The sequence below is a fragment of the Dermacentor variabilis genome, unplaced genomic scaffold (genome assembly GCF_050947875.1).
Source record: "Dermacentor variabilis isolate Ectoservices unplaced genomic scaffold, ASM5094787v1 scaffold_12, whole genome shotgun sequence".
Taxonomy (NCBI): domain Eukaryota; kingdom Metazoa; phylum Arthropoda; class Arachnida; order Ixodida; family Ixodidae; genus Dermacentor; species Dermacentor variabilis.
Window position 1 is genome coordinate 48,311,028 of NW_027460280.1, and position 27,709 is coordinate 48,338,736.

The 27,709-nt window shown below is 49.3% G+C and overlaps 2 protein-coding genes across 6 annotated transcripts in view; one reads left to right on the top strand and one right to left on the bottom strand.

Annotated features, from left to right (window-relative positions):
• Kdm3 (Lysine demethylase 3) overlaps positions 1–27,709 on the bottom strand; it is a 284,403-nt gene that overhangs the window by 134,900 nt on the left and 121,794 nt on the right. Inside the window, exon 1 of one of the 5 annotated variants that reach the window (XM_075676460.1) lies at positions 25,871–25,936. The exons of the other annotated variants lie outside the window; for them this stretch is intronic. Within the exon in view, the coding sequence (XP_075532575.1) occupies positions 25,871–25,921 (51 nt within the window). The 5' untranslated portion in view covers positions 25,922–25,936. Of the gene's footprint in view, positions 1–25,870; positions 25,937–27,709 lie in introns of those variants that run through there. 5 annotated transcript variants of the gene reach the window in all.
• The window catches only part of LOC142565893 (uncharacterized), a 171,399-nt gene that overhangs the window by 101,056 nt on the left and 42,634 nt on the right, over positions 1–27,709 (top strand). The gene's annotated exons all lie outside the window — the stretch shown is intronic.

The following is a 27,709-nucleotide window of genomic DNA, read 5'->3' on the forward strand; positions in this document are numbered from 1 at the left end:
ACACGTCACCTTTCTCGCTATCTCTGGAGAACTGCTTCGGTCGCTTCTTTGCGTAAATAATGCTGTTTAGTATGACTTCTGTCGTCCACTCAGAGAAAGTAATGAGTAACGAAAACAGGTATCTATCGAAACTACTTTAATTTGGCAGAAAAATGTCATTAGTGCTGGAGAAACTGAAGTCCAAACTTGTCACTTTCTTTGAGTTTGCGCCGAAGCATGAAAGCCGGTCCGTCAATAAGAAGTCACGCATTTCAAAGAATTCGTACTTTAGGTCTCTTTGGCGCATGAACAGTTCACGATTTTTCCGAGGGTGAGTTGTTTTGTCCTTCTAAAATGCTACTTCGTCCTTCACGGACGGACAGAAAAAAAATAAAAATAAAGCTGTGCGGTTTTGTGTGCCACAACCACGATCTGATTACGAGAGACGCCGTAATGGGAGACTCAGGATTAATTTTGACCACCTGGGATTCTCTAACGCGCACCCACACCAGCGTTTTTTCCCATTTCGTCCCCACCGAAATGCGGCCGCCGTGAACCCGCGACCTCTAGCTCAGCAGGTAACGCCACCAGGCTACATCGGCGGGTATCACCGATGGCCAGGTAACTAGACCCAAATAGACGGTGTCAAAATCCATGACGTCACGAAGAACCGCTGCGGGCACTCGAGGGCGGGCACCCATCTTTCATTATCGCCGTCTTTCCAGGCTTTAGCAAGGCTCCTTTGACGGTAAGAATGGCCCATTTGGTATTCGAGAAACGAAGGTTATTAAAATACCTAACCTAATATTCCTGATCGATGTCCATTTAAGCTGCATAGCCTAGCATACTCTTTGTTTGCTACATTTTAAGTACGCGCCTGATGCGGCAATGGACGTCGAAATAACGTACAGCGAGGTCATTCTGGCGCGCGTTTTGGCGCTATACACTCCCCCCCCCCTCCCCCAATTGCTACCATAATGTGGTAGCAGCAGTGTGCGCAACTGAACTGAACACGCCTGGCGAGTCCGCTTCCATGCCGCTTTTCCAAGCACGACAAAGGTCGTGGAAAGGGCGCGCCGCTGGACGTGACCAGCAAACACTGGGCGAATAAAACCGAACGTAATCTGGCAGGCGATTGAACAACGCGTGTGGAAATCGTGCTCCGCATCAAATGAACGACCGCTGCGTCGCGTCTAATTTTGTCGCGTCCGAAAAAGGCAGCGACTTCCAAGCATTTTTTTACGATTGCGCTGCGGCCTTCATGCCGTAATAAATACTGACTCGCAGGCAAGTGTGGCGTCACACAAGTTACTTCTGGCCTCCTCCTCGATTTCACTGCGCTCGTTTAGCGACGCAACCGCCGTCACCCAGGGTTTTTGAGCATTCTGGGGGCGACCAATCAAAAGGCCTCGAACGAAATAAAGGACTCGCTAAGAACCGTAAGGATTCTGTTTATGGCGACGTGAGCGCGGACTCAGACGTCAGCGAATTGTGTACACGCTTTCGCGGTGCTAAAAGGTGGAGTGAGAGAAAGAGACTGAGCTTGTGCATGAACAATCTGACACACTACTCACTCAAACGTCATGCCAATTAAAAGTGCAGGAATAAGAACAAATATTTCGGAACCGCCATGTCTTTTCTTTCTTTTTTCTGTTAATAAAAAGACGACTGTGCAGCCTCAAGTGCATACTGCTTCGGTTACCATAATGCACAAGTGATTTGTCACTGCCCATGACAGGTGAAAACACACCTCGCAATGATGACCAATCCTTATTCATGTACATGCCCAGCTATAAGTATTGAGAGGCAATGGCCCCGAGGAAATGCAGGGAAAACAGAGGGAGACATTCGCGGTATACTCTCTTAGCAAGCTAAGAATCAGCAGTAAACGACTTTGTTCAAGATCAAAGGCCGAGCAGGTGCTCTGCAAGATGCCGAAACAAACGATCTTTTTGTTGTAAACAATGAATCAAATTTAACAGAGGAATAGAGAAACTCGCACCACGAGCACTCAAACTTTGAGGTAACATAGGACTTTTTCCTCCGTGTTCGCATGCATGGTGCCGCAGAGGATGGCGGCTACTGGTCACTCATTCGGGAAGCACGTGGCAGGCCGACCGACGACGTCCCTTCAGAGGAGTCAACCGCCCGCTCGACCACCGCGGCGCCGCTGCCGAACTGGCGCCACGCACGCTCCTTCAAACGGCCTCGCGTGCGACGGCGCTGTCCGCGTGCTCGTCTGGACTGCTGAACAGATGGTGCACCTCGCGAGTCTTTTTCTCGTCGATGAGACTCGGCGAAACTGCTACTTATCGAGACTTGGATAGCGCAGGTCGAGAACCGCCTACGCAGCCTCGCGGACGAGGAGTGTCGTGTACTCCGAGTGGTCACGCACGTATACAACAAAGATTCCAGCGCCGCAGCTGTTCCGGCTGTATTGTGTAGCATGCAGTGCGTACTTGTTTATGCGTCAATCAAAGCACGCACCGTCGTACGCGAGCGGCAGTTTTACGACCGAAGATGCACAGGAATCCGCTCTGCTCGAGAGTTACGGTAGAAGGAGATAAAACGTATCAAGCAGTAAACCAACTTTCCAGAAAGCAGAGAAGCCAAATCAGATCGCAGCAAGTACAACGTGCTGGCAAGCAGCCAACCGTATCAACTGCACCCTGAAGTGCAATCCCACGAAGCAAGTCAACTGATAGCGCTCGCCTTCAACCCGTGTGAGTGCAGGTGCCGCTATGCGCCACGTCACACAGCCGAAGTAGCGCGCACATTCGTTAAAAACATCGCGCTAAGGGAAGAGCTTTACTACCAGCCACATGTCGGGCATGCAGACTTCACTCGCTCACCAGCGCGGTGCCTCTTTCACCGTGTGGCGACAAGGGGCCGCTTGTAAGCGATTAGCGCGTGACAAACTCCAATATCGCTGCATATGAGCGCCACAGGTCTGTAAACAGAACATCATCTCAGATATATGTAGGCAGGTGTAAAGAAATGTTAGGGCAAACAAATCGCACTTTATAGGAGAAATGTGGCACCACGCAGTGCAAAGGTAAAAAAAATAGTTGTCGAATTCCTGTTTCCTCTCAAGCACAAACCATGGGTTACACGGATGGCAATGTATTTAAGATGTCTAGCAAGTTCGTCACACATACGAAATGGTATACATACTATTCAACCATGCACATCTGACGTTTGCACGGGGGTACCTGAAAAATCCATACCTGCGCAACCGCAGAAACTTCTCCAGCCTCGGTTATCTTGCACGTATAAGGCAGATAGCTGTCGCGACATTTGGGCCCAACCATTTCTAAAGCTCAATGGGCACCGGCAAATAAACCCATTGAGAAATAGAGGTAACATCTCGTTTGAACCGTGCACAGCTTTTTCGGGAAAGTCGGCGAGGAGAGCCACTTCAAAATTTCTACAACACGCGAGCGTTTTAGTGGTGAGAGAAAAATCCACAGTGCACAGTCCAACGACCACTAACGCCACCCGAGCACATGGTTACGACAAAGGCTGTACGTACACGGCCGTCCACTGTAACAGGGATAGCACCATATAGTTGAAGCCAATACAGCTTTCGTATTTCTTGAATTTCTTTCCTAGAGCGTACCGTGGCAGGTATGACGCATCCGCCAGATATCCAGTAATGAAAGCTGCGCAGTCCTTCGTGCCAAATTAAAGCCCCTATCAGCGCTGACAATCACGAGGTGCTTCCTTAGCGAAGCTGCCGCCCAGGATGCCCAGAGAGCGAAAACACTTGGAAAAGGTGCAGCGAACGCCGGTCGCGCCCGTGGATCGCGCTCGGTCGTCGCATTGGCCGCGTAGCGACGGACTTTTCATCGGACGCGCAGCCTTGGTGCCGCCTTTACAATCTCGAGAGCCCCTCGCTTCCTGCATGACGCGCGCTGCCGCTTGCGTCATGCCCGCTAACCTTGGCCCGAAAAAGACACGCACGGGAGCGCCGCCTGTACGCCCGTAGAGGAAAGCCGGGGCACAGCGCGTCGCTTGAGCGAGGCGACAGAAAGCGTGAAATGCCACACGCGGTGCCTGCTCGACTGATCAAAGACCACATGAAACTGGCCTCACTACCCTCGAGAAACCGTCAGTTATACAATATAGGTGCGGAACTCGGTCGGTCAATTCAGCTAAGCGGGCACGCAACGACACCGAAACCTAAGGGTGCGCAGGTGTATAAATAGATCACATTGTCTGAACGCGTACGGAAACAAGCGGCGGAAAAGGAAAAAAAAAAAAAAAGGCCGTTCAACAACGAACGGCAGAGTTATGCTTCCTGTTACTGCAATTCCAAACGCGCGTACAGCAGCAGCTGCGAACAGTTGGTGCACGGTCGCGAGATCAAAAAAAAAAAAAAAAAAAAAAAACCGCAGAAACAACCGCTGCGAAAAGCGCGTGACATACGTGTACGCATTCCAGTCCGTAAGTCGGTGAAAAAAAAAAAAAAAAGAACGAGCTTGCAATAAAGACTGGTATAGTGCACTGCAGCATCCGCGAAAACGAAGACCTGAAAGGCGCGAAGCGGATCCTCAAAAATCGCTCGCCCATCGACCTGTAAAGTGAACAGACACTTGACGTTATCTAACCATGCACTGCATGATAGAGAACGATTTTGCACTTTCGGTCAGAACGAGAGCGAGCGAGACGGTGCGGATATGTGGCATCGAGTGTGTTTCAGTAGCACTGAGCAATCCAAAAATTGTAGAGCTGGCATTATCTACAAGCCCTATACATAGGCATATGCACAAAAATTCAAAGCACTTGTAAGTGCTCCGGCATGTGTAACGCGCCATACAGTGTTAACTTATTAGAGAGTTTTAGAATAGGGGCCCCAATAGCTTTGGGGCCCCAAAGAGCTTTGCGGGTGTTAGCGTTGGGGCACGCAGGAGTGAAGAGTTTTAGAATAGGGCTTTGCGTTCGCGGTTAGCGTCTTGCGCTGACAGCGCCACTACGGCGTCAAAGAAGAACTATTAGAAATAATAAATAAAATATACCATTTTATGATAGGAATAATAATTCTGACTTGCGTGTATTCGGATTTAATTACAATTTTGAGTTTTTTCTGTCAGCAGCAAACAATTCGTTGCGCTTGGTTTTGAGGAAACCAACTTTACGTGCCTTCACCAGCCAAGCTTAGCCGTGTTAGGCCTACGAGCCATAAAATCTACAATCGAATGCGGAATCAGCGGCGTCTAATAAATCAATCTTCATAACACACGCTAGTTGAGAGAAAGCGATAACCGCAGTCACTTCTTGCGAACTTCACGCGTTAACACGAATCGAACCCAGTTTGGTGCTAAGTTAGAGCCGTAGCTTCGATTGGTGCCGCTATGTTTGCTGACGCAAAGCTTTTGGGGCCGCTATCTGGACTCCCGCTAAATCGGTGAAATAGCGTTCCCAACGCAAAACCCAAACGCAGTTGGCGTCTTGCGCATGCGCAGTGGCTTCGACGCTGTCTACTTGGGGCCCCAAAAGGTTTGGGGCCTCTATTCTAAAACTCTATTCTCGGTCCCGTCGACGCCACAATGGCGCCCCGCGAAACGTAATTCCACTGTTCAGTATTTCGATGTTCTGTTGAGATTGCGCGCACAAGTAGCATATGGGTGCATATACCTGCAGAACGTGTGATGCGTGCATACGACAACGAACGAACTCTTCAGCGACTCCCCGCACTGATGGTGTGGCCGGGGAGAACACTGGCCAGCAAGCAGCATAATCTCTAATGAGAATCAGTCATCATATACACCTTTGCCAGCCAAGAGAGCGGTGATGTAAAAAGTGGACGACAACATGAACGAAAAGGCGTTGCCGAATAAACAGAGTTGCTGGGAACAAGCGCTCGCAGACCCGGCTCCCTTCGGCTGCAGCACATACACGCGGCAACGAGAATGCGAGACAGCTATACGAAACGATAACGAGGCCCGCACTGCCTCGCCGCTGCTGGACAGCGAGGCGGGAAAGCAAAGGAAAACAAACAGGGCTTAATTATGCTTACTCTATCCACGCGGAAGCAGCGTCTGCGAAGCACAAACACGGCAACACGGCATGGACGACCCCGCGCTGTGGTCGCAAAGAAAACAGCCGCGCGAGCACCGCTAATCATGCTTGCGTCCGCTGTAACGCAAGGAGGTCGATATGGAGGCCTCCGACGCCCACCCACCACACGGCGAACAGCGCGCAGGACGAGCGGCACGGCATGCGATGCAATTCGTGGAACTTCCTTGAGGAACTTCAGCCCGAAATGCTACCGGCACAGCAATGGTTGCAAATGATAACTACAGAAAAAAATTATCTGGAAGCAGCATGAGCTGTTCGGTCCTGTTCATACAGATAATGTACAGGCAGCTCTTTGACTTCGCTCATTTTTATCATTTAAGGGAGACAGATCACCATACTCATGAGTTTTCCGCTTAGCCCGCAGCATTTATGAGTAGCTTAAGCGTTAAGTCCCGTAGCTCCTGTCTCACGATAACCAGGTGCAACTTATGTTTGGTCTCTGCCTTCCCTTAGTACAGAAGAAAAAGAAAAGGAAAGCGAGCGTGCGCACCAAGCATCGAGGACACAGCTGCTGTGGAGTACACGATAAGAGTTTTATCGCCCCCGTTCTGGGCGAACACATCGGCCCGACTTCGCGCGCGCCACCGCAGAGCGCAGGCAACCAAGGTCAAATAGAGGTCATCAGGCATACAGAACGCTACGTCGAAAGGCGCTACGGCGTTACCTTACAAATGAAAAGAACGCTGCATGGTTCTTGACGTCCAATGAAAACACGTGCTACTTGGGAGGGACGGAACGCCGTAAGATAGTTATTAGTTAACCAAACCCTCTTACTACTGGGAGCATGTGAAGGAGGAGGAGGCGGCGGCCGGGCCACGACCACCGCTCTTTCCGTTTCCTTCATTTTCTTACGCCATTACATAAAAAAAAAGAAAACCGGCATGTGAGCAAACATACGCGCCAGTGACCGTAGACATTGTGGCTGCATGCAAACTTGTTCGTAAAAGCATTACTGCCAAATTCTAACAACATCAACGCATTCGATATGACCAAACATGTTCCTGATTACCCATGCAGTTCGTTGAGACAAAGGCATGAGGCTTATGTTACTACTTACTATAAGTAAGAGCGGATAGCTTTGTTGCTGTGATATCCGGTCGACAAAGATTCGGAAGACAAACATGGTGCGCAGGAGAGCAGCGTGCCTACGAAAACGAACTGATGACGACACGTTTACGAAACCTGTACGTGCATATGACTGCACGCATGCTTAATCGAAAATATGACATCGAGCTAGCTGTTTTTCACTGTAACTTCATTTTCTCTTATCCATTCACCGGGATTCCATTCGTAGTTGGTGGATCGAAGTCAGCAATTTCTTCGGACGCTGTCACCGGAGCGCGGCACAGACACCATGCCCGCTGCAAGCATTACGCAAAATGAGAGCTTTTGAAAGGTGTCCCAGGTACAAGGCAAAGGCAAGCAGCCTCGGGTATTGCATTCCAGCGAGGACGGGCGGTATCCGTAGCCGGGAGCTAAGCACGAGTAGGCGAAAGCAGACACCGCTATCACTCCGCTGTCGAGAGGCAACACCAGCAGCAGACTTTCGTAATGGCGATTACAGCGGCCAAGAATGCGCAAACGTGCCGGCTTCTCTATCTCATCGGATATGTGGGCCGCGCACGCAACGGGCGTCGCTTTCCCCAGGGGCTGGCTGGGACACAGGTCAGCAGAGGAACCTGCGCCGACACACGCTGCTCCAGGTAGGGCCGCGAATCTGCCAACCGAACATGCAATTAGACACGCCGGTGGCAGCTATAAGCTATTTGGGCAGCTGACGACCTACATCATTGTGCGGTATACAGTACTTCGATAGCTATGCGCCAACAGGGTTGGAAAACCATCATCCGATAATGACGCGTTATGCACATTGCAATATTTATTGTCCCAACCAACGAAAGCACCGCACAGCGAAACATTCTAGTTGTCCTTGGGAGCGGAATGCGTAAACTCCCCTGTACTTGTTAGACGTGCGCTAAACGATATCAGGTGGTTAAAATTATTCTGCAGATATGCGGCGTCTCACAGAAATTCGGTGTTGTTCGGCCGTCCAACTCCGTTATCCAGACATTACAGTTCTACCAGCGATGCTGCAGTAACACCCTTATCCACGTCATTCTTGTTACCATGCACGCGAAACAAGCGGACGTAGCATGTCCGAAGCCACAAGGCGCTATGCTGTGCCCCAGGGTTTGGCAAGCAACGAAATCAGTGCGTCGCGTAATAAGTTCATGTGGAAGTTTCGACAGCTTTGAAATGATGCAGTCGAGGCATCTGTGAACTACGACGTGTTTTACCTAGCTTTGGCTGAGATCATTCGTTCACGATAAAATCGATTAAAGCAGCTGCGTCATGTGTACGGTAACGATGCACTGTTACGAAAATGAAACTTTGCGCACAATTGTACCGCGTGTGCAGAGTAATCGTGAGGAATACAATGGATACAGAATGCCCGAGATGGCAAGCTGTTTTAAAAGGAAAATTGCACAGCCGCGATTGCGCAGGCAACCTACAATCGTAAAGAATCAGCTGGACAAATTAAGAATTGCCGTATTCGACATCTCCAAGAAAACGTAAGGCGACCACAGCAGTTTTGTCACTAGCAGGAAGCGCAGACAGCTGATCATGTCTAAGTTAAACAAGCTCTATAACAGAACAGTGAAAGAAAAGCATGACAAAAGCAAGGTAAAGCTAGAATATCTCGCGCGCACAGACAAAAACGAAACGTACATTTGCGATCGAAGTCTACGAAACACTCACACTCCGTTACGATATGAAGACGCAAACAGCTACGGCCATTGCGCACACTCCAATTACTGAATATGCCAGCAGGATAGAGGACCGCAGGGAGAGGGAACTGTTATAGCAGCTCGTGCATACGAACGACGGCAGGAGCGTTCACTGCGTCAGCTCATGGACTGCGTGCACGAAATGCAGCTGGGGAAGGGGCGTTTATCGTCACTGTCGCGTGCGGTGTCGGGATGTCAGCAAGCGCAATTCCATAACACAAGCGCTGCACGCTTCCCATACAAGGGCATCGCTTGGAGAAAAGCGGACGAAGAAAGCGTCAAGCATCACGAGTGAAAGGGAAGCAAAGCACGCAACAGAAGTCAGGGGCAGCGATATACACAGCCTTCAGTCCAGCGTGTACCCCTGCACCGCAGATTGGATTCAGGCGAAACAAAGACCGCCCACCGCCAAGAAACAAAACAGCGCGGACAGCCAAGGCGAACGACAAGGGGAGAGCAGCGAGATGATTCAACGGCGTCCCATAAAAATATCCCGCGTAGAGAGCAGGAGGCCCGAAAGAGAAATGAAAACACAAAAGACACGGGAATGCTTCGCCGAGTGGCAGGCGCAACACACGCACACAATGGGCGACGGTCGACACGGCAGCGGGGAGAAAGGCGAGGGGTATTGTTTCCGGGATGGATGGAGGAGAGGCCCTCTCCACCGAGCGATCTGCTTTCTCCCCGCCGGCGCGGGTGGAGCGAGCGGCCCGCATTGCAGCAGCGAGCCTCGCTGCCGCCAGACTGGCCGTAACTCTGGCGAAATTTTCAATTTCAGTCTCTCCATGCGCAGCTCATTTTTTTTTTGTTCTCTCTCTCTCTTTCTACTCTACTGCGTGCCCAGAGTGGCAGTAGCGCAGAAAGGGCCGCTGCGAGAAGGGTCGGGGGAGGAATTGTGGGCGACAGAGAAAAAAACAAGAGACAGAATTGAACTCGGACGGCCCGCGGCGCACGAGGAGCAAAGAATGGGCCGGAAACGACTGCCCTGAAAAAAGGTAGAAAAAGGGGCCGGGCACGTTTTCGCATACACCGACACGAAATTGGTGCCGGTCTCAGGCTGTCTTTAATGAAAACGGCCTCTGTGGGATTGCAGCGCGGAGCAATAAAGTTGGGACAATGATATGTGTCTTAATACGCGGCTCGGCAGCGGCCGCGTCGCTTGGTGGAGCACGCAAAACTGGGAACATAGGAACAGTTACGCTTATTCAAAAGACACATGCAGTCCTTCTTAAATAGTACAGTTAAGGAAAGCGGGCCGCTTGAAGACGCGGCGGGGCAGCCTGAAATGAAGCGACAGGGGAACCACGTAGAACGACCCCCGAGCACGTGACTAATAACATTTGCAAGCTGGGAAACAACTCATCTCCTGTGATTTCACGGCCAGCTGGCAATCACGATGAGGCGCGCCATCTTAGATATACTCGTTACCCTGAATTTGGATGCCTCATGTTGGGTATGTTCCCGAAAATCTGGACAACTACGTGCGAGAAAGATGAAAACTAATTAAAGAATACAGCGATAGATATCACAAAGCCGAACACTCAAATCGATTTACGTAGCACGATTATAGGGAATGGCACACGAACAAGTGAAAAACGAACAAGCTCAACGTAGGAGGTGTTACACAAGCCGGGTGAAGACGGTGTCTAGGTCATATTGTGTTCACTTGGATATATATACTCGAAGAAGAAGACCAAAACTTTATTGGTAGAAAGAACTTCGTTGCTTCTAAAACGGGGTAACGCCGTGTGGTGGGGGCCCCTATTCCAAGGCACCGCTGGCCCTCGCCATCCTTTCTGCCCTCCGGACGAGCCTGAGCTGATCCCCGAGGGGGGAGCTGGATAGCCATCGAAAAACGCATTAAAATCCAGAAATATCTCTCGGTGAGTAATTCGATCACCTCTGAGCAACTTTTCTTTGCCTTCTGAAACTACTCTGAATTTCGCGTCTTATTTCGGTTTTGTTCCGTTGTGCAGTGTCAATTTAATTTCAATACAAACGTTACACTCGCAACTGCGTGACGCTTGTAACAGCTCAGAGATTCAGACGCGACACTCGGAGCGCATGCTGGCCGGTGGCGCCTGCGGGGACGTGCACTGAGATGATGCATTGTGGTATACGACGAAAACGAGAGCCCTTGTGACGCATTGCGAGTGCATACGGTCAAGCAGCGACCACCCAGCGCGCTCATTGGTGGCGGAAGAAGCGCCGGCTGCCATACGGCCAGATTACCACGTTTGAAACGTTGAGCACTGTACCTACCCAGTTACACAACAGCATATGCCAGGACAAGCTTCACTAAAAAAAAAAAAAAGTAAATTACCACGACAGTCTTGTTACGCATTAGACATAACGGCCCCTTGTATCCAAGATCACCCAATTTCCTTTAAGACAACCCAGTGGAACGATAATGCTTTTCTTCGGGAAACTGGCTACAAGCGGGGACGGATAACTGAAAAGTGCGATCTTCACTGTCAGCTAGGCGATTATTTATTGTTCACTATTTGCATTTTATCAATTACTTTAGTGCACGTACTGCTCCCAAAGGGCAGCGTCAGTTTCACGAGTCATGAAATCTATCAGTTTAAACAGAATAAGAACGCGTTAGCATAATGCCATCCGATATAGCGGATTCTGGGACATGGAAAAAATATCTCAGCGGTCACTATGGGTTTCGCGCACTAAGTTACTGCTCCTCTTTTGCAGCGCTCGAATTCAGTTGCTCGGACGGGATAAATTACGAAGTCAAACGATCGCACCGTTGCTACAGTACGTTCGCTATGCCTCATACAGGTACTTGTAGGGCGAGTAGAGTTACAGGTGGCTGTGCATTCCTGCAATTAGATCGCGCCGCGCTTATGTGGCAGGGCCAGACAGAAATGGGGCACGACCACCGAAAGGCTGCGTGTTCTCGGCACGATGGAGCTGTGTTCCGAGCACGTTCAGCGAAAAACCCAACACTGGCACTGTAGCAATAAAAACAGACCCAGCAGGCGAATACGAAAGTGGCTTAAAGGTCACGGAACCATCTAGTGTGGATGCACATCTGTGGGGAACCTGGAAAAGAAGGCGACCCCCAACCAAGATTCATTCGCAAGCGCAGCACGCACGCTTTCTTAGCCACCTGTGCGTGTGCAAGCCACGGTCTACAGAGGCAGGACGGCGAAACAGGGACGGATCGCCTGCCAAAAGTCGATGGGTCGCCATGGAAACTGCACCGACTCGAACGACCCGGAAGGGACCGCGTGCAGCAGAGAGCGCACCACAGCGCAGGGTCCGCTGTGTAAGCGTGGTGTCAGCTGAGAGCTGTCGCCGGCCACTGCGGCCCTAGGGTCCGAGGAGCACCGTTAACTGCGCGCGGTCCAAGCCTTCAAGAAGGCCTGCACAGACTCCAGCGCGGTTCAGAAGGCAGAGTTTGCGCAGCCCGTGACGAGAAATGGAATGACACGCACTGCAGCGTAAAAATTGGCGGTAACGAAGGCCGTACGCTGATAAAGAGAGAGCAACAATTGCATCAATAAGTAGCGATCATCATTAGAACCTTGCATCGGTTATCGTACATTATCAACGCACAGCATAGCCTGCACGCTTGCGCATCACAGAGCGAGCAAGAAGCTTTCCCGACAATGCTACAGAACATGGGCACTCGTAAGGCTATCCGAGTCGGTCCAAAAACACTGGGACCGCCACGTAAAGGGACCATTCGACAGGCCGCCGTCAGCCACGGTACAATACGGCACAAGTCGTTGAATGGACAACATGACTTCAACCATGTCACGCTGCTGACTTTGCACGAAAATGTACAGACTGGGCATGAATGGCAATCCGACGCTAATCACAGGGGGAAAAAGTGACGAAGCAGTTTCCACAGCCAGATCAAACGGAACAGTAGTATAATAGTAAAAAGACGGAAATGTCGGGGGACCTTCACTACGCTGCGTTGATCTATTCAGCCGATCTGCCAGTACAATCATTTTAACCTATGCATGATTCCCGAAGCTGTTGAAGTTGAGCAATATGTGAGGGTTGCGACCTCGTACCTTTTCTTTGTCTACAAAGACCGCTTCCACAGCACTCGCACATTAACTTTGAGGCGGGTTTTCACGGAATAGTCTGTACTCTTCCGCGGCTAAGAGATACTGGCCAACCGTGATAGGAGAAAGAGCTTGCAGTCACCGAAGGAGGCCGGCCAACGACGAACGAATCGTACTACGTTTTGCGAAACCTATCTCTGGGCCTGAGTGTCTTCAAATTGCTGCTGCTTCTACAAAACTTATGCCAGAAAGAAATGTGCCACAGGAACTGCAATAGCTGAAGGACTACAAAACAGTAAAGCACACAATACGAGAGAGAGAGAGAGAGAGAGAGAGAGAGAGAAATTCGAAAGGCAGGATGGAACGTAAGAAAAAGTATATAAGTATGTGGGGAAACAGCGCAAGGACCGATAGAAGAAGATGTAATGATGACAAAAAGAAAAATTGAAAAAACGAGAGCGGTGAAAATTACCTCGGGATACGCGATACCTTCGTAATAAACGTGATTGCGAAAAGCTACCAGTGCGGTACGTGTAAACAAACTGTCGCATCAATCAGGCCAAAATGAGCAAGCGAGGACTGCGCTGCTAAAGCTTCGTCTCAAATGAACACGCGCAGCACGTTCAGCCGAGTCGGCTAGGTATGCTATAGGGCGGGATTTTATTATTATTATTATTACTTTGTTTTTATATTTCGCTGCACCATTCTTAAAGTTTGCCAGTGGCGGATAACACATTTCAAATCCTTGGTCTAAATTTCTCGATGAGGCGGCCATTACTTCTGCTGGAAATCAAAATGCTTGATTGAAAACTAACATAATTACAATAATCAAGTGTTTATTAATTATTTTACGGCACATATTTCAATCTACGAATTGTAGCTAGTGAGTTCGCAAGCCGTATCATCACTGGGAACGAATTCTGAGGATGGCACCGGTTTTGAGATGTGTGGCGTCAAACATGCGGTAAAATGCACTGTTCCCACGTACGTTTTTAAGAAAACGCCGTTTCATGCACTGAACCACAAAAGCAACGGGAACGCCAATGCATTTCGCCGGACACAATGGAAATTAATATCCTTAAACTGGTGCAGTCCTGAGAACTCACTTTAAGTGGATGCGCCTTGCGAACTCAATGGCTATTATTTGGAAATTCAAATTTGTGCCGTAAATTACTTTAAAAACTAATTAGTTTTTGTTGATGTTGATTATTCAATTACGTAAGGAATGCTCGAGTGTTTATTTTGGTTGCACTAAGTAGACGGCAGATACCTGAACGAACCAGAGCATGTTTTGAGCGACGAAGGCAATTTTTGAGGTCTTATTAGCAGATGACAGCTTTCGCCATATGTAGTTATCATTATTTGCTGAAAGGTAAGACGCGCGGTATTAGTGACATTAAGGCGCGAAGCCTGCAGACAAAGGACGGGATAAAATGCGTCGATCGCGTTATAGATTGATCTCCGTCGTTGCTGTCTGGTGTGTCCTCTCGCTTCTTCTTCTTCTTTTTTTTTAAGAAGTTGTCAGCAGTACTTAGCGCATTAGAAGATTAAGGCTTCAATACCAATGCTAAAAGTGAAAAATTGAATGAGACATTAAAACTGCGGATTTGAAGATCCTGAACGACAGCACATACTTAACGTGAACAGTAAACGTGGAACGCGAAAATTAAAACGTTGTTACAACTGGGGCAAAGGCTGCGCCCCAATATGAACCCTTATCACTAAAAAAGTCTTAAATGTGCAATACAGCAGTGTGATGTTTGAGTTATTCGACCGTGCGACCACCATCGCTTGGCTAAATTTCAATCCTACACTGGTGACGCCTCGAGGATATTTATTCATTTTTTCTCGAATTTGGCCCTCCGAAAGGCTTTCGCATCCGCATTTGATTTACCCATATTATGGCATAACCAGCGGTTAGGTTATACTTCGACGCAACGAAGTACTGAGTCACGACGTTTATTGTTTGACGAGGTTATCCGCCTCATAGCCTGCGAGGGCTGGACGAGGAGGGGTGGGCTGAAGCGCGACAGATAATGGAACAAGCGTAAAGAAGACTGATTTCAGATGAGATTCCGGAGATGACTTTCGCGTCGCTTATACCACTGCGTCTCTTCACACGTTGGGCATCGCGTACGCGCAGACAGGCGAATTTCCACGCACGTCGCCACACGATCCGAGGCAGATGCGGGCAGCGAAAAAATACAGCGCCATGCTTAAAGGGGCTCTCGCACGGCAGATCGAGCAGGTGCATTTCGTTTTATTCGTGGTTTTCGGATGCCACAGGAGTTGAGAGATGGGCAACATCTGTACCGTGGAAATAGAGTAATATTTATTTGACCCGCAAATTCCTATTCCCCATCGACTACGACGACTGCGTAAGGCTTATATAAGCGAAAAGCAACAGAATGTACGTACGTGAAATCACGGAAGTCAGACGAGAAGAAATAATGGAGTACGTTTTACACGACGAAGGCAAAAAAGCACAATTCCAGAACAGCTGCGTGCATAAAATGTAACAAGAAAAACGAGAACTAGTACAGCAAACAAAAAAGGGGGCGGGAAAATAAAGCGAGGTAGGTGTAATATATTAACCAATATATTACGTATTACAATGTACTGGCTGGGTGAACAGCTTGTACATCCTTCCTTCATACTCGATAAGCATAAAGGCAATGCATTTTGAGTTCCGCAACTTCATTTTTCGAAACAAGCATAAAGTGCACATTACAATATCAAAAGTTCAACAAGTGAGACAACAGTCAGCGCTTGCATCTTCACCTGAACTGTTGAGCATCAAATTCTGTTTCCGTCGCTTTCGTCGGACGAACCTTTTGTTTACTTTTGCTTGCTATTCCGGCGCACAATCCCGTTCAGTGGACACCTCCACGTTGAATTCTTCCGCAGATATCTTGCCTTTTTTCCTGTACTTGCGAGCGCTTTCATGCAGATCGTTTAAGAATGTGCGGGCTTGACTAAATTAGAAAATGGAACATTTCATTTTTTTTTTTTTTTTACTGAGGAGATTAAGCAGATACACAAGGTGGTTATGCTCAGTTCTGCGCGTGTTACACAAACACGCCCGAGGAAACAACCGTATACTCCCTGCATAAGCATGCCCTCGCCTGCGCACGAGAAAGACACCGTCAGAAAGGCGGGCGCAGGCGGCCACCTTGAAATGACAGGTACTGGTATACGAAGAAATAGCCGTTGGCTCTCGATGGTTATACCTTGTCCCGTCACTTTATCGGGCAACTTAAATGGCAGATGTGTCTGTTTTCCTCTTGCTTCTATTATAGTTTAATTAGAGAAGCCTGCGCGCCCAATGTTTTTTTGATCACCACGTGAACGCACACAAACACCGTACAGACGACAGTGAACATCACAAGGCTCCTTGCAGAGCGCCGCAGCATACATAGTACACGGCGAACGTTTCTCCAGCACGCGAGTGTTTCACTCAATAATGAGCACAAGAAAAGCTCCCTATTAACGAACCACAAGAGCATGTACTGACTGGTGCCCTTATGGGCTTGCGTTAACGCGGAGCTGCGAGACAGTTGGTTTTCGCCGCTCGTAAACGAAACGCGATCTGCGCTTCGCTGTTGCGCCGCCTCTCCCGAGATCAACGAAGCGCGCGCGCCGCAAAGCGGATTCCAAGGTCGGCATAACTCAACGCACACTCATCCTCCGCAAACGTAAACAACTGCTGCGAGCGAGAGAGCGCGCTCGGAGAAAGGAACGTAACCTCCCATTGAAGGGCGCCGAGCAGAAGGAACCGATTGTCGAGAGGAGGGGAAAACACACACACACACACACACACACACACACACACACACACACACACACACACACACACACACACACACACACACACACACACACACACACACACACACACACACACACACACACAAAGCGGGGGGCTCTAGGTCGTCGCAGGCGCGAGAAACGAATTATATTCCCAACTGTTGAAAATGTCAAGAGCACTATGAGGAGAACGCCCGCGATACGACGTTGCCGGGAAAACTACGCGAGTATCTCGAGATCGAGCAGGGCCAAATCAAGAATAACGGGCCTCTCTTCACAGGCGAAGACAGGTAAAAAGCGATTGGCACAGTGAAGAGAGAAAGCCGCAAACGAGCGCGCACGGGAGGGAAGCAGGAAAAAGAAGCCGACCGCAACACAAAAGCCCGGCGGGGGCGGGAAAGGTGAAAGGAATGGCGGCGGCGCCGGGATCACGTGCCGCCGAGGGTCGCCGTTATAAATACACGTACGACCGCGCGACGGCGCGCGTCCCCGCCGCCAGCGCAGAGGTTCGCGGGCGGAAGCGCCAACCGCACGTCACCCAACCTGTAGCGCGAAAAGCAGGGGAAACTGCCTGTGTGTATGCGTGTGTGTGTGTGAGGGGGGGGGGGGTAGGTGGAGGCTTTCGCTCGAACAGTGACGCACGCCGTTCGCAGAATTTGCGGCAAAAACGTGAGCAGAGAAAGGCTGGCGCGTATGGAGAAAATAACGACGTCAGGCCTACGGCGCCATTACCGGCCACGTGTACCTTCGACTCTCCGAGCACGGCTTGGCACGGCACCAGATCCTTGGGGGCTCCCGGATCCCCCTCGGAGAGGCCGCAACCGCGGTAAACAAATACGCAGCCACTCGATTTGGTTGCTCTTCTCCGCCGACGCTTTCTGCGCGTGTGTTTATTGAGGAAGCACCGAAGATGTGCAAGAGAGAAACACGCAACACCAAGAAAGAGCCGGAAACGGACGTGCACAGAACACATTTTTGCTGCTATACCTGGATCGAGCATTCTGAAACGACAAATTTATGGCTGCATATTTGAGTTTACCGAGGCGATTCGGATATTTTATGCTGTTATCACGCATATTTCAATTTTGTTATTGAAAGATTCGCTAAGTGGGGGAAGTGATCCGGAAGTACTACTCCTGCACCTTCTGTTACGAAATTGAGGCCTTGCTGTTCCAGAGCTAGCAGTTAAAAATTAAATTGTGGGGTTCCACATGCCAAAACCACTTTCTGATTATGAGGCACGCCGTATTGGGGGACTCCGGTAATTTCGACCCCCCGGGGTTCTTTAACGTGCACCTAAATCTAAGTACACGGGTGTTTTCGCATTTCGCCCCTATCGAAATGCGGCCGCCGTGGCCGGGATTCGATCCCGCGACCTCGTGCTCAGCAGCCTAACGCCATAGCCACTGAGCAACCACGGCGGGTAGAGAGCTAGCAGTTAAAACTATACACGGTGATCATTTTTAAGTTCTACGGAATTTTTAAAAATCGCATGTTGCAGATAATCGGTCTCCTTGAGCTGAATTATTCAAAGAGGCGGACATTACTAGCACGAGAAATCAAAACACATACTCAAATAATTAACACAAACACACTAATTAACTTCTTAATTGCTTTACGGCACATATTGCAATTTACCAATTGCATCCGGATAGCTTGCAAGACGCATCCACTTAAAGTGAATTTGCAGGATGACATCAGTTTCGGCATATTTCACAAAGCGTGGGACGAAACACATGGACGTTCCGGTTAGTGCTTCAGTGCACAAAAGAGCGTTTTCTTAAAAAAGTAAGTGGAACAACAGCCCTTTTTTTACGGCAAGTTTGATGGCGCATGTCTCAAAACTGGCGTGATTCTGGGAATTCCTTCCAAATGGATACGTATTGCAAGCTCACCGGCTACAATTCGTAAATTGCAATATGCGCTGTAAGGCAACTAATTCAAAATACAATTAGTGAATTTCTGTAAATTCGTTGAGTATTTCTTTCGCTTTATCGAGCAAGTAATGTCCGCTTCTCTGAATAATCCAGCTCAAGGACTCGAATTATGTTATCAGCAACGGGCAATCATTAAATATTCCGTAGACCGTAAACTTCCAATCGTAAACTACACACGTTAGTGAAAAGCTTTATTTACACACTAGTGCCTACTTCGCACTTACGTCTCCATTATTTAGTCACACTGTTTGCATTCGCTTTTCAACCCGCCGTGGTTGCTCAGTGGCTATGGTGTTAGGCTGCTGAGCACGAGGTCGCGGGATCGAATCCCGGCCACGGCGGCCGCATTTCGATGGGAGCGAAATGCGAAAACACCCGTGTGCTGAGATTTAGGTGCACGTTAAAGAACTCCAGGTGGTCGAAATTTCCGGAGTCCTCCACTACGGCGTGCCTCATAATCAGAAAGTGGTTTTGGCACGTAAAACCCCCAAAATTATTATTATTGCATTCGCTTTCTCGAGGTTCGATTTTTTTTCCCTCCTCACTGACAGAAGTATCCTGATTCAATCTGAACTCTCCCATTTAAACATGTCCAGCGGCCTCCAAATCTCAACGCCTCTACGAATTAGTTACATAAAAAGAAAGTCAGGAACTCTTACCACAGCAACAACTACAGCAATATTGGAAAACATTGCAACGCCGCGTGGAAAAGCACAGGGTTTTTCGCACAAAGCGCTCTCCGGAATAAAACAAGAGAAATACCGAGATACGCACTTTACCAACGAGGAACGGGTACGTTGCACAACCTCGGAATGTCCGCCCCCCGTTAGCGCCACAGGAGACCCATGTGTGACGCAACACTCGGGTACACACGGCCTACAAATGGAGGCGGCGTGGGCACGAGGCTAATCGCAGATCGCTTGTTAAGACAAGGGAGTCAATCACGAGCCCGACGCGCACTCTGCTTTCCGCTATCGACGTGGTAATCTATACTATAGAAAGTGATAAGACTGGCAGCAAAGAGCAAACCCCACTTTTTTGTTGGTCGCTGCGCTCCCCTCTCGACTGAAAAAAAATCAGGTGGGAAGCGAATGCATACATTATACGGCGCTCTGTCTGAAACTATCCAACCATGCTCCCGGAGAGAAGTCGTTTGGTGAATTCATCGCGCTACTACTCTTCAGTGCAGCTCCCTCTGGCTTCCACACACCGATCGAGTCCCTCGGCCCTTCCCCTTCTGGAAGTGGCATACTAGGGCAGCCGTCGCGTGGCGTTGTAATGCTGTATTATTGGGTTTGAAATTGCGTACATTTCAGGTGCCTTTCGATTTCCGCGAACAGCCAAAAATTGTACGGAGTCATGTCCGGAGAGTAAGGTACTTGACGAACCACCGAAATATCATGATGCGCCAAACAAATGCTGAATCACATAAGCCGCATAAACAGGGTCGTTATATGGTGTAGTTGCCAGGTTCTCAAATTTCTCTATCAAAATCACTTAAAAAATAATTAAAAACCACGAACTGATGAGGCACGCCGTAGTGAGGGACGCCGGAATAATTTTGACCACCTGTGGTTCTGTAACGTGCACCTAAATCTAACTAGGCGAGCGTTTTTGTATTTCGCCCCCGCTGAAATGCGGTCACCGTGGCTGGAATCGAACCAGCGACATCAAGCTCAGCAGCGAAATGGCATAGCCGCTAAGCTACATCGGCGAGTCTATCAAAATACTGTGCACAAACTTTGCGGACCCCCGCTGCGTAGGCTAATTCGCTACCATCGAGTAGCTTAGCAATTTATTTCAGTTAACCGACGGTCTACCCTTACCAATACTCGAACTTCGAAACAACGACATCATTATGGCCACCCAAAGCGTGCCTTACTCTCCACAGAAATTTGGCGTTCTTTGGGGTGGTTGTGCCATGTTTTCATCTGATTCGTGTGCATAGTGTCATCTCCGAACGCCGTTTGAATATACCGAATCGCTTCTGCTTGGTTCTCATTAAGCTTCGCAGTATGTCTTCTCAATAGCTCTGTCCTTCTTTGCCCACTTAGAAACTTTCCAGACCAGACGGCAGTACTTCACACAACTGAGGAAATTGAAAGTAAGGCCACCTGCAGCCCAAATACCTCACGGACCCTTCCACGATGCACAGTATAACCAACCTGTACTTGTACTCCTTGTACTTTCCCCCAAAATAAAGGAGGTAGGATACTTTTCAGGCAGGCGTTGTATACGTATCCAGCTGCGTGATAAGCATGGGCTGCGCGAGGCTAGTGGATCATGCTAGAAAATATTCGAACAGCCACAACGACAAAAAAAAAAAAGAAAAAAAAAGAAAAGAAAAGAAAAAAGAGTCGTCATTATTCAGTAATGTGGAAAGTTGGGCGAGTTGGTGATTAATCATCATACCTTGCTGGTGAAGCAGCGCACTGACATGAGCCAGCGAGTGTTGTGTATTCTTGTGTGTCTTCGCCGTGTCCGTGTCAGTGCGCTGCTTCACCAGCAAGGTATGATGATCATCATCACTTCCGCATATTAGAATCTACGGAGGTAGACGTAATGAAACATGATTGCCTCAGGTTGCGGATCATTACGGTGGTTGGTTTGCTACGGGCAATGCATGCACGTGGAAGAAAAATCCACACCCATGCCACTATTTTTCTTTTTTGTCCCCTCAGAATGGGTGTATGCCACTAAGACGGGCAAGAACGGACTTCTCCATTACGTCGTGCACCTATTTCACGACGGATGGCTTTAGGTCCTGCGATCTTTCTTAAAGCAAAATTCACGTCCCTAATTAACACGGCGCCACACGGTTCGCAGAGAGCGCGCAGGCCCGTCCGCGCGTTTCCTCGTCGAGGGCCGCACTGTTTCAAAGCACAACGCCCCTGCCATCACAGTCTCGCTGTGCACCGAATCACGATAACTCCTGCACTGAAGCGCTGCTTGCCGCAACCCTCGCGCACATTGTACACTCACTGACAGCGACCGTCCAGGCCCTCCAAGAGGCTGATAAGAAATACCATTGCTGCCAGAACAACTTACAGCTCCTATAATACACAGCCCAGTGACGTTCTGATAACGACGTCCCGATGGAGCGAGCATTTTTACGGCGCCATCCGCGAGCAACTCGCCACCAACCCAGGCCTCCGTTGAAACATTTCGGGGCCCAAAGACACATTCGAGGGGCGGGGGAAAGCCCCGTGAACGAGAAACGGCTCGAGCACAGACAGGGCAGGGAGATGCCGTGGCGCTCATCTCTCTCCTCTTTGTATGCGCTTGGATGCACAAAAGCCCCGGCCGCGACGCGGCGGCCGTGTTGCATTATGGACGCAGTCTCTTTTCCCGAAAGAGCCGGCTTCATTCAGCCCGGGCCCGCGAGGGTATCGATCCAGAGGGCCCCAAACCGTGCCGCCCTCGAGCGTGGTTCGCCGGATAGCGCACCGACTGGCGCTCGATTATGCCGGCTCAGCAGCCAATGTGCCCGACGGCATATTTAATATTTAACGCTCCGCTCTCGGCGTTCGCGACCAGCCACGATGTAAAGAAGGAACTGCGCACATGCAGAACGTTGAGACATGCTGCCGTTAGTTACCTCCGCAATGCACGAATTACTAAAAGCGTTCCCTTTCGGTGCAGCTCGTCGAGGTAAATAGGTGCACATAACGTCTATCACACATTTCTAAGAAACTTACGCCAACGAGGCTTTATAGTACGAGTCATTCTTTTCATGCTTCATACAAAAGAGCTCCGCAAAATAAGAGGCACCACATTCTAACTACAGGATTTCGCACGAAACAGTTTTTTTTTTTTCATTACATTTCTTAAAACCTACAACTGTTCGGTATCTTAAATTTCACAGCCACTAGTTTGAATCATTAGCGAAAGGAGAGAAACAAGAGTTCGCTTTGTTGACGTTCCCCGCGCGGAATAGTCAAAGTAACGCATCGGTTTGATTATCTGTACCCGACCGCCTTGCTCCCACGCGTGTACTGATATGACCGCCAGTCACTCATACGTGACAAGCAGAACTATTTTAGTTTTAAAAAAGGAAAGGAAAGAAGTACACACGGCGTGCCGCATGCGAGACAGAAAACTATCGGAGAGAAAAAAAAAAAAGGGAGAAGAATCCCAAACTGGAAGGAGGCGGACGCAGAGAAGTCGCCCACACTTTCGCGCGAACTCAGGGCAACAGCGGTGCGCTCTCGCCTCACGTGAGCGGGCGCCGCTCCAGTTTCCTCTTCAGGCAGCCCCCCAACCCTCTTCATCCCGAAGCTGCACGTCACGCACGAGCAACTCGGCACGACGCTGCCGCCCGAGTAAATAAAAAAAAAAAGAAAGAAAGAAAGGAGAGGGTACGGAGGTGAGGACAGACGGCCGGGGGGGAACCAGTTTCGCAAGCAGCCTCGGGCGTCTGGTGCGCGCGAAACGTGGCTGCGTCTCGCGCGAGCGCAGAGAGAGAGCGATGCGGGCCCCGCAGGCGCGCCATGCACGCCGAACTCCCGCCACACAAAAGACGGCGACTGCCGGCAGCTCCCCCTACGGCACAATGGGCACGTCGCGGCAAAACAGACCCAACTTTTTTTTAACATCTTTTCCTTATTCGCTCATTTTGCACAGCGGTTGCTCTCGTCGACGACGCATTACGTTAACTACGCTTCCAGGGGTCATACGGCGCTCGCCGGAATTCGAGCAACTAGCGAAATTACTCGCTGTCATTCTCTTTACATGTGACTATACCACGGACGTGATAAGATCACTACGCAGAGGAATTACCGGAGAAGGCTCCCTCGTAACTCCAGCAACGAAGACATCACAAATTTTTGGCAGTGCCACCAGAAATGAGAATTCAGAAACTGCACGGGGGGGGGGGGGGGGGGGAGCCAGGATTTTCGGAGGCATACCGTAATGGCTTTGATAAAATGGCACAGATGGAGTTATCTGGTCTGTGACAACATGGAAAAGCAGTACAGACTGAGAAGGCAGAGATGCCTGCGGCGCCACTGTCTTCATGCTTGTCATTGACAATACATAGCTCTACTAAAAGCGTAAGAGTGGTGCTCCTATAAAGGGCTAAGCGTGAAAAGGCAGTACTGATATCTGAAGTTCAAGTCCTGATCAAAGATTTTTAAAGAAATGGCAACGCATAATTGCCAAAACATATTTGCCACGATGACCCAACTGCGCTGCTGGCATTAGTCATCACTCAGAAAATATTCGCGGATCCATAGATGCAACAGAATTCGGCAGTCGCGCGTGCCGTTACCACTTGACGTAGGCAAATCAGGTTTTTCAGAAAAGACTAATTTTCGAAAAAGCACAGCTGATGATAGCGAGGTTATTTTTTCGGGAACACATTCATGCTGATATGAAGACACCACAAAAAGCGCGATAATCGCCTATTAATGGCTTAACTGGGCATTATCAAGTTTTATTACTGGAGCATGCGTGCTAGACTAGCACAAGTTTCAAGATATGCATCCTTAAACTTACGGGAAACCCTGTTAACACATCGTAAGTTTCATATCCAAAAATCTAATATGAATTATGGGAGTAAGTTTCGTGTGGGATTAATAAGGATTAAATATAACAGGGATATACTGGGTTTACTGGGGTGTATATATACGGAATACATTGGCGTTGGACTTATTACAGAAATCCTCGCTCGCGCACAGTTGTGAAACACTGCGTGAAGTCCAGTGTATTTCTTCGCCACATTTCGGGGACAAATATCTCGAAACTGGTGGTAGCCCCAGGATTCCTACAAATCGACGCGCCTTGAGCACTGAACGGCTAAAGTAACGTTTGCGATTTCCACTCGCCAAAGTGTCCATCAGTGGCTACAGCCGTGTTCGTGATGTCTGCCCGGTACAAATCGGATATCGACGAAAAACAACCTCCGCCACACATATTTGCCTCACGAATTCAGCCGGGCTAGCGGCGGGGCCAGCGCGCACACAGGGGGACGCGCTTCGAGTGCGCCGGAGGCCTGTTCGCTACATTCCTCCGGCGGCCGTGAGGAGAATCGACGCCAGCCGCGCGCAGACGGTTTCACTCGGGGCGCCCCAAGGACGGCGCTGCAGGCTGAGAGGGCAGCGGACTGCGCGCCTGGCAAGCTGCCGCCGCCGCAAGGGCAGCTCCCACGGAAAACAAAGAAGGCAAACGCTCAGCGCGGGAACTAACCGAGGCGTCAGCGATTTCGGAAGGGCGCGCTGCGAACGTGATGCAGCGACGTTTCATTCGGAAGGCCAAACGTCCATGCAGCTGCAGTTACATTGACTTCGATGGGGAAGTTTCGATAGACCACGTGTTTCTCGCAACTATAAGCAAGCTTCAAAAATAGTGGTACATTTTGAACGAATATGAGCAGTATAGTTTTTTTTTTCTTTCTATTTAGCTTCAGCAAACTTTCAGAGCTGCTTGTGGGTGTTAGCACAATTCTAACCCTGATCTAAATTACTCGATGAGGCGGCCATTACTTCGAGTAATCAACACGCCTAATTGAATGATGAACATATTCACACTAATTAGCTTCAGAATTACATTACGGCGCATATTTCAATCTACGAATTGTAGCAGGTGAGTTCGCAATAAACCAATTGTCAGGACTACACCAGTTTTGAGATGCTAATTTTCAATGTGTCCGCCGAAATGCATTCGCGTTCCAGTTACTTTTGTGTTTCGATGCATAAAACAGCGTTTTCATTGAAAATAAAATGGAACGAAAGAGAAGTGCATACTTGCCGAAACATTTTTTTAATTATTTAAATTTTGTGGTTTTACGTGCCAAAACCACGATCTGATGAGGCACGCCGTAGTGGGGGACTCCGGAAATTTGGACCCCTTGGGGTTCTTTAACGTGCACCTAAATATAAGAACACTGGTGTTTTTGCATTTCGCCCCCGTCGAAATGCGGCCGCCGATGCCGGGATTCGAGCCCGCAACCTTGTGCTTAGCAGCCCAACACTTGCCGAAACTTTGACGGCGCATATCTCAAATCCGGTGCCATCCTCAGAATACGTTCCAAGTCGATATGCTTCGCAAACTCGCTAGCTACAATTCGTAAATTTAAATATTTGCCGTAAATTAGAAAGAAAAATAATTAGCGAAACTATTATTGACACGCGATACTAGTTTCGCTAGAGGTCATTCTTAAGTACCGGTTAAACGCTATGCAAACTACATATTATTACAAAGCGTTCGGGCCAACCTCGATTAAAAAGCATTTGACATTACTCACCGAGGAGTGCTGAGAAGGAGGAGAAATTTTCTCGTGGTATATAGAGCGCATCTACTTTTAGATTATTCCGAGGAAACCTGAACACACGCGCCTGGCATTAATTCCGGGCCGTAATTTCTCCGACAGCAGAGAACCCAACGCTTGTGAGGCATGGCGATGTTGATGACGCACAGTTATTAAAATTCGGGCGCTTTCTCAAATCATATTGCAAGACGGACAGTGACACGATATTGGAGAGCACGAGATATGGCAGACAACTTGATCCAACGAGCGAATCAACTGATGCGGTAAGCGACTGCAGGCACGTTCCAACGCGCACACCGCTTGACGAGCCACGACAACAGAGCCATGATCGCTATGGCACGCAAACACTGTTCACGTGCGCAGAGATGCGTTCTTTCGATCGCCTCCACTTGATGACGTAGGGTCGCAGACTTCAGGTAGTGCTGCGGCCTTAAAGGGCAACTCCGGCAGTTTTTCACTGCCCACTGACCTTAATTAAAAATTTGAGTACACGTTCTCCCTCGCACTCTCAGTATATATGCCAAACGATGTGACCGCAAGTCATTTAATTTTCCTGAAAACGAATTTTAAATATTGGTTGCGTGTCCCCGACTCATGCCCATGAAAGTGACACTTTACTGGCCACCCTGTGCATATGACGTCAGAGACTACACCGCGACTTCGCCCAGAAATGAAGAAGCTGGCTTTTTTTTTCTCTTTTTTTTTTACGATACAAAGGCCGACAGTCATTGCTTTGACAGACGTGATAACCGGTGCTTCTGTTCGTCTTGCCGCGGCACGATGCGTTGACCTTGGGCGCGTCAACTGCCTCGCGCGGTGGCGGCGGGTTAAAAGAAAACGGCGATCCTTCAGCGCTCATACCGTCGCTGAAACCGCCGCTGTCTAGTTGGAAAGAGCTGCAAAAGCTGCCTGCGTCGTCAGGAGACACCATCAGATTCGCTTTTTTGGCGTTAGCACCACGCGTTCCGCGTGTTTACATTACGGTAGTGCAGGATCTGACGTCATCGACTCGCCGTGACGTCACACGAAGCAGATATCTGTTTCGGTACCTCGTTTATTGATTATTTACAATTACTGATCAGTTTCTAAGAAAACTGAGCCACCCTGGTGATGACAAGCTGTCAATGCCATTTTAACATTACGATATTCTAAAATGGTAAAAAAAAAACGCCGGAGTTGCCCTTTAACTTGTTATAGGTCGCGTTGGTACCACCCTTTCCCTGCCTCCTCTCCACCATTCTATCTACCTCCCCTCTGGACTTGCATGTTAGTAGAAAGGTAAGCGTTGCGGTGCTTTTGCAGGGGTCATGGGCAATTACAGCTGATAAGAGGCTAATGAGCCGATGCCCAGGCAGCTCCAGACGGCATTGTGCAAATGCGACGCGATGGCAAGGTCCAAACGAGTTTCTCGCGTCGCCTTTGTGCCACGCTTCTTCCATCTGTCTAGACGCAATGAGCCACCCCCCTAAGCGGCGTGCAAGACAGCAGCAGCACTGGAAAAGTCGAAGGAAGCGGTAAAGAAAGCTTCGCTTTAAAACGATCGGCCGCGGCGTCCTGCGTACACCCTTGCAATATTTGTAACAATATCACGCGAGCGTCGGCTGCACGGCGTGTCAGCGGCTAGGCGCGGCGGAATCGGCGACAGTACGCGGGGCTGCGCAAGGCGATTTCCAGTTCTTGTGCTGGGCTGTTGTGCCTTTCGCCGCCATGAGGCCGCCGACATGCGGTGCGGTCGACGCTCGCACGACATTATTGAAAAGCTGGAAGATTAACTTTTTTTTCTTCTGAGCGATTTGGTGGTGCGAATGGGGCCGG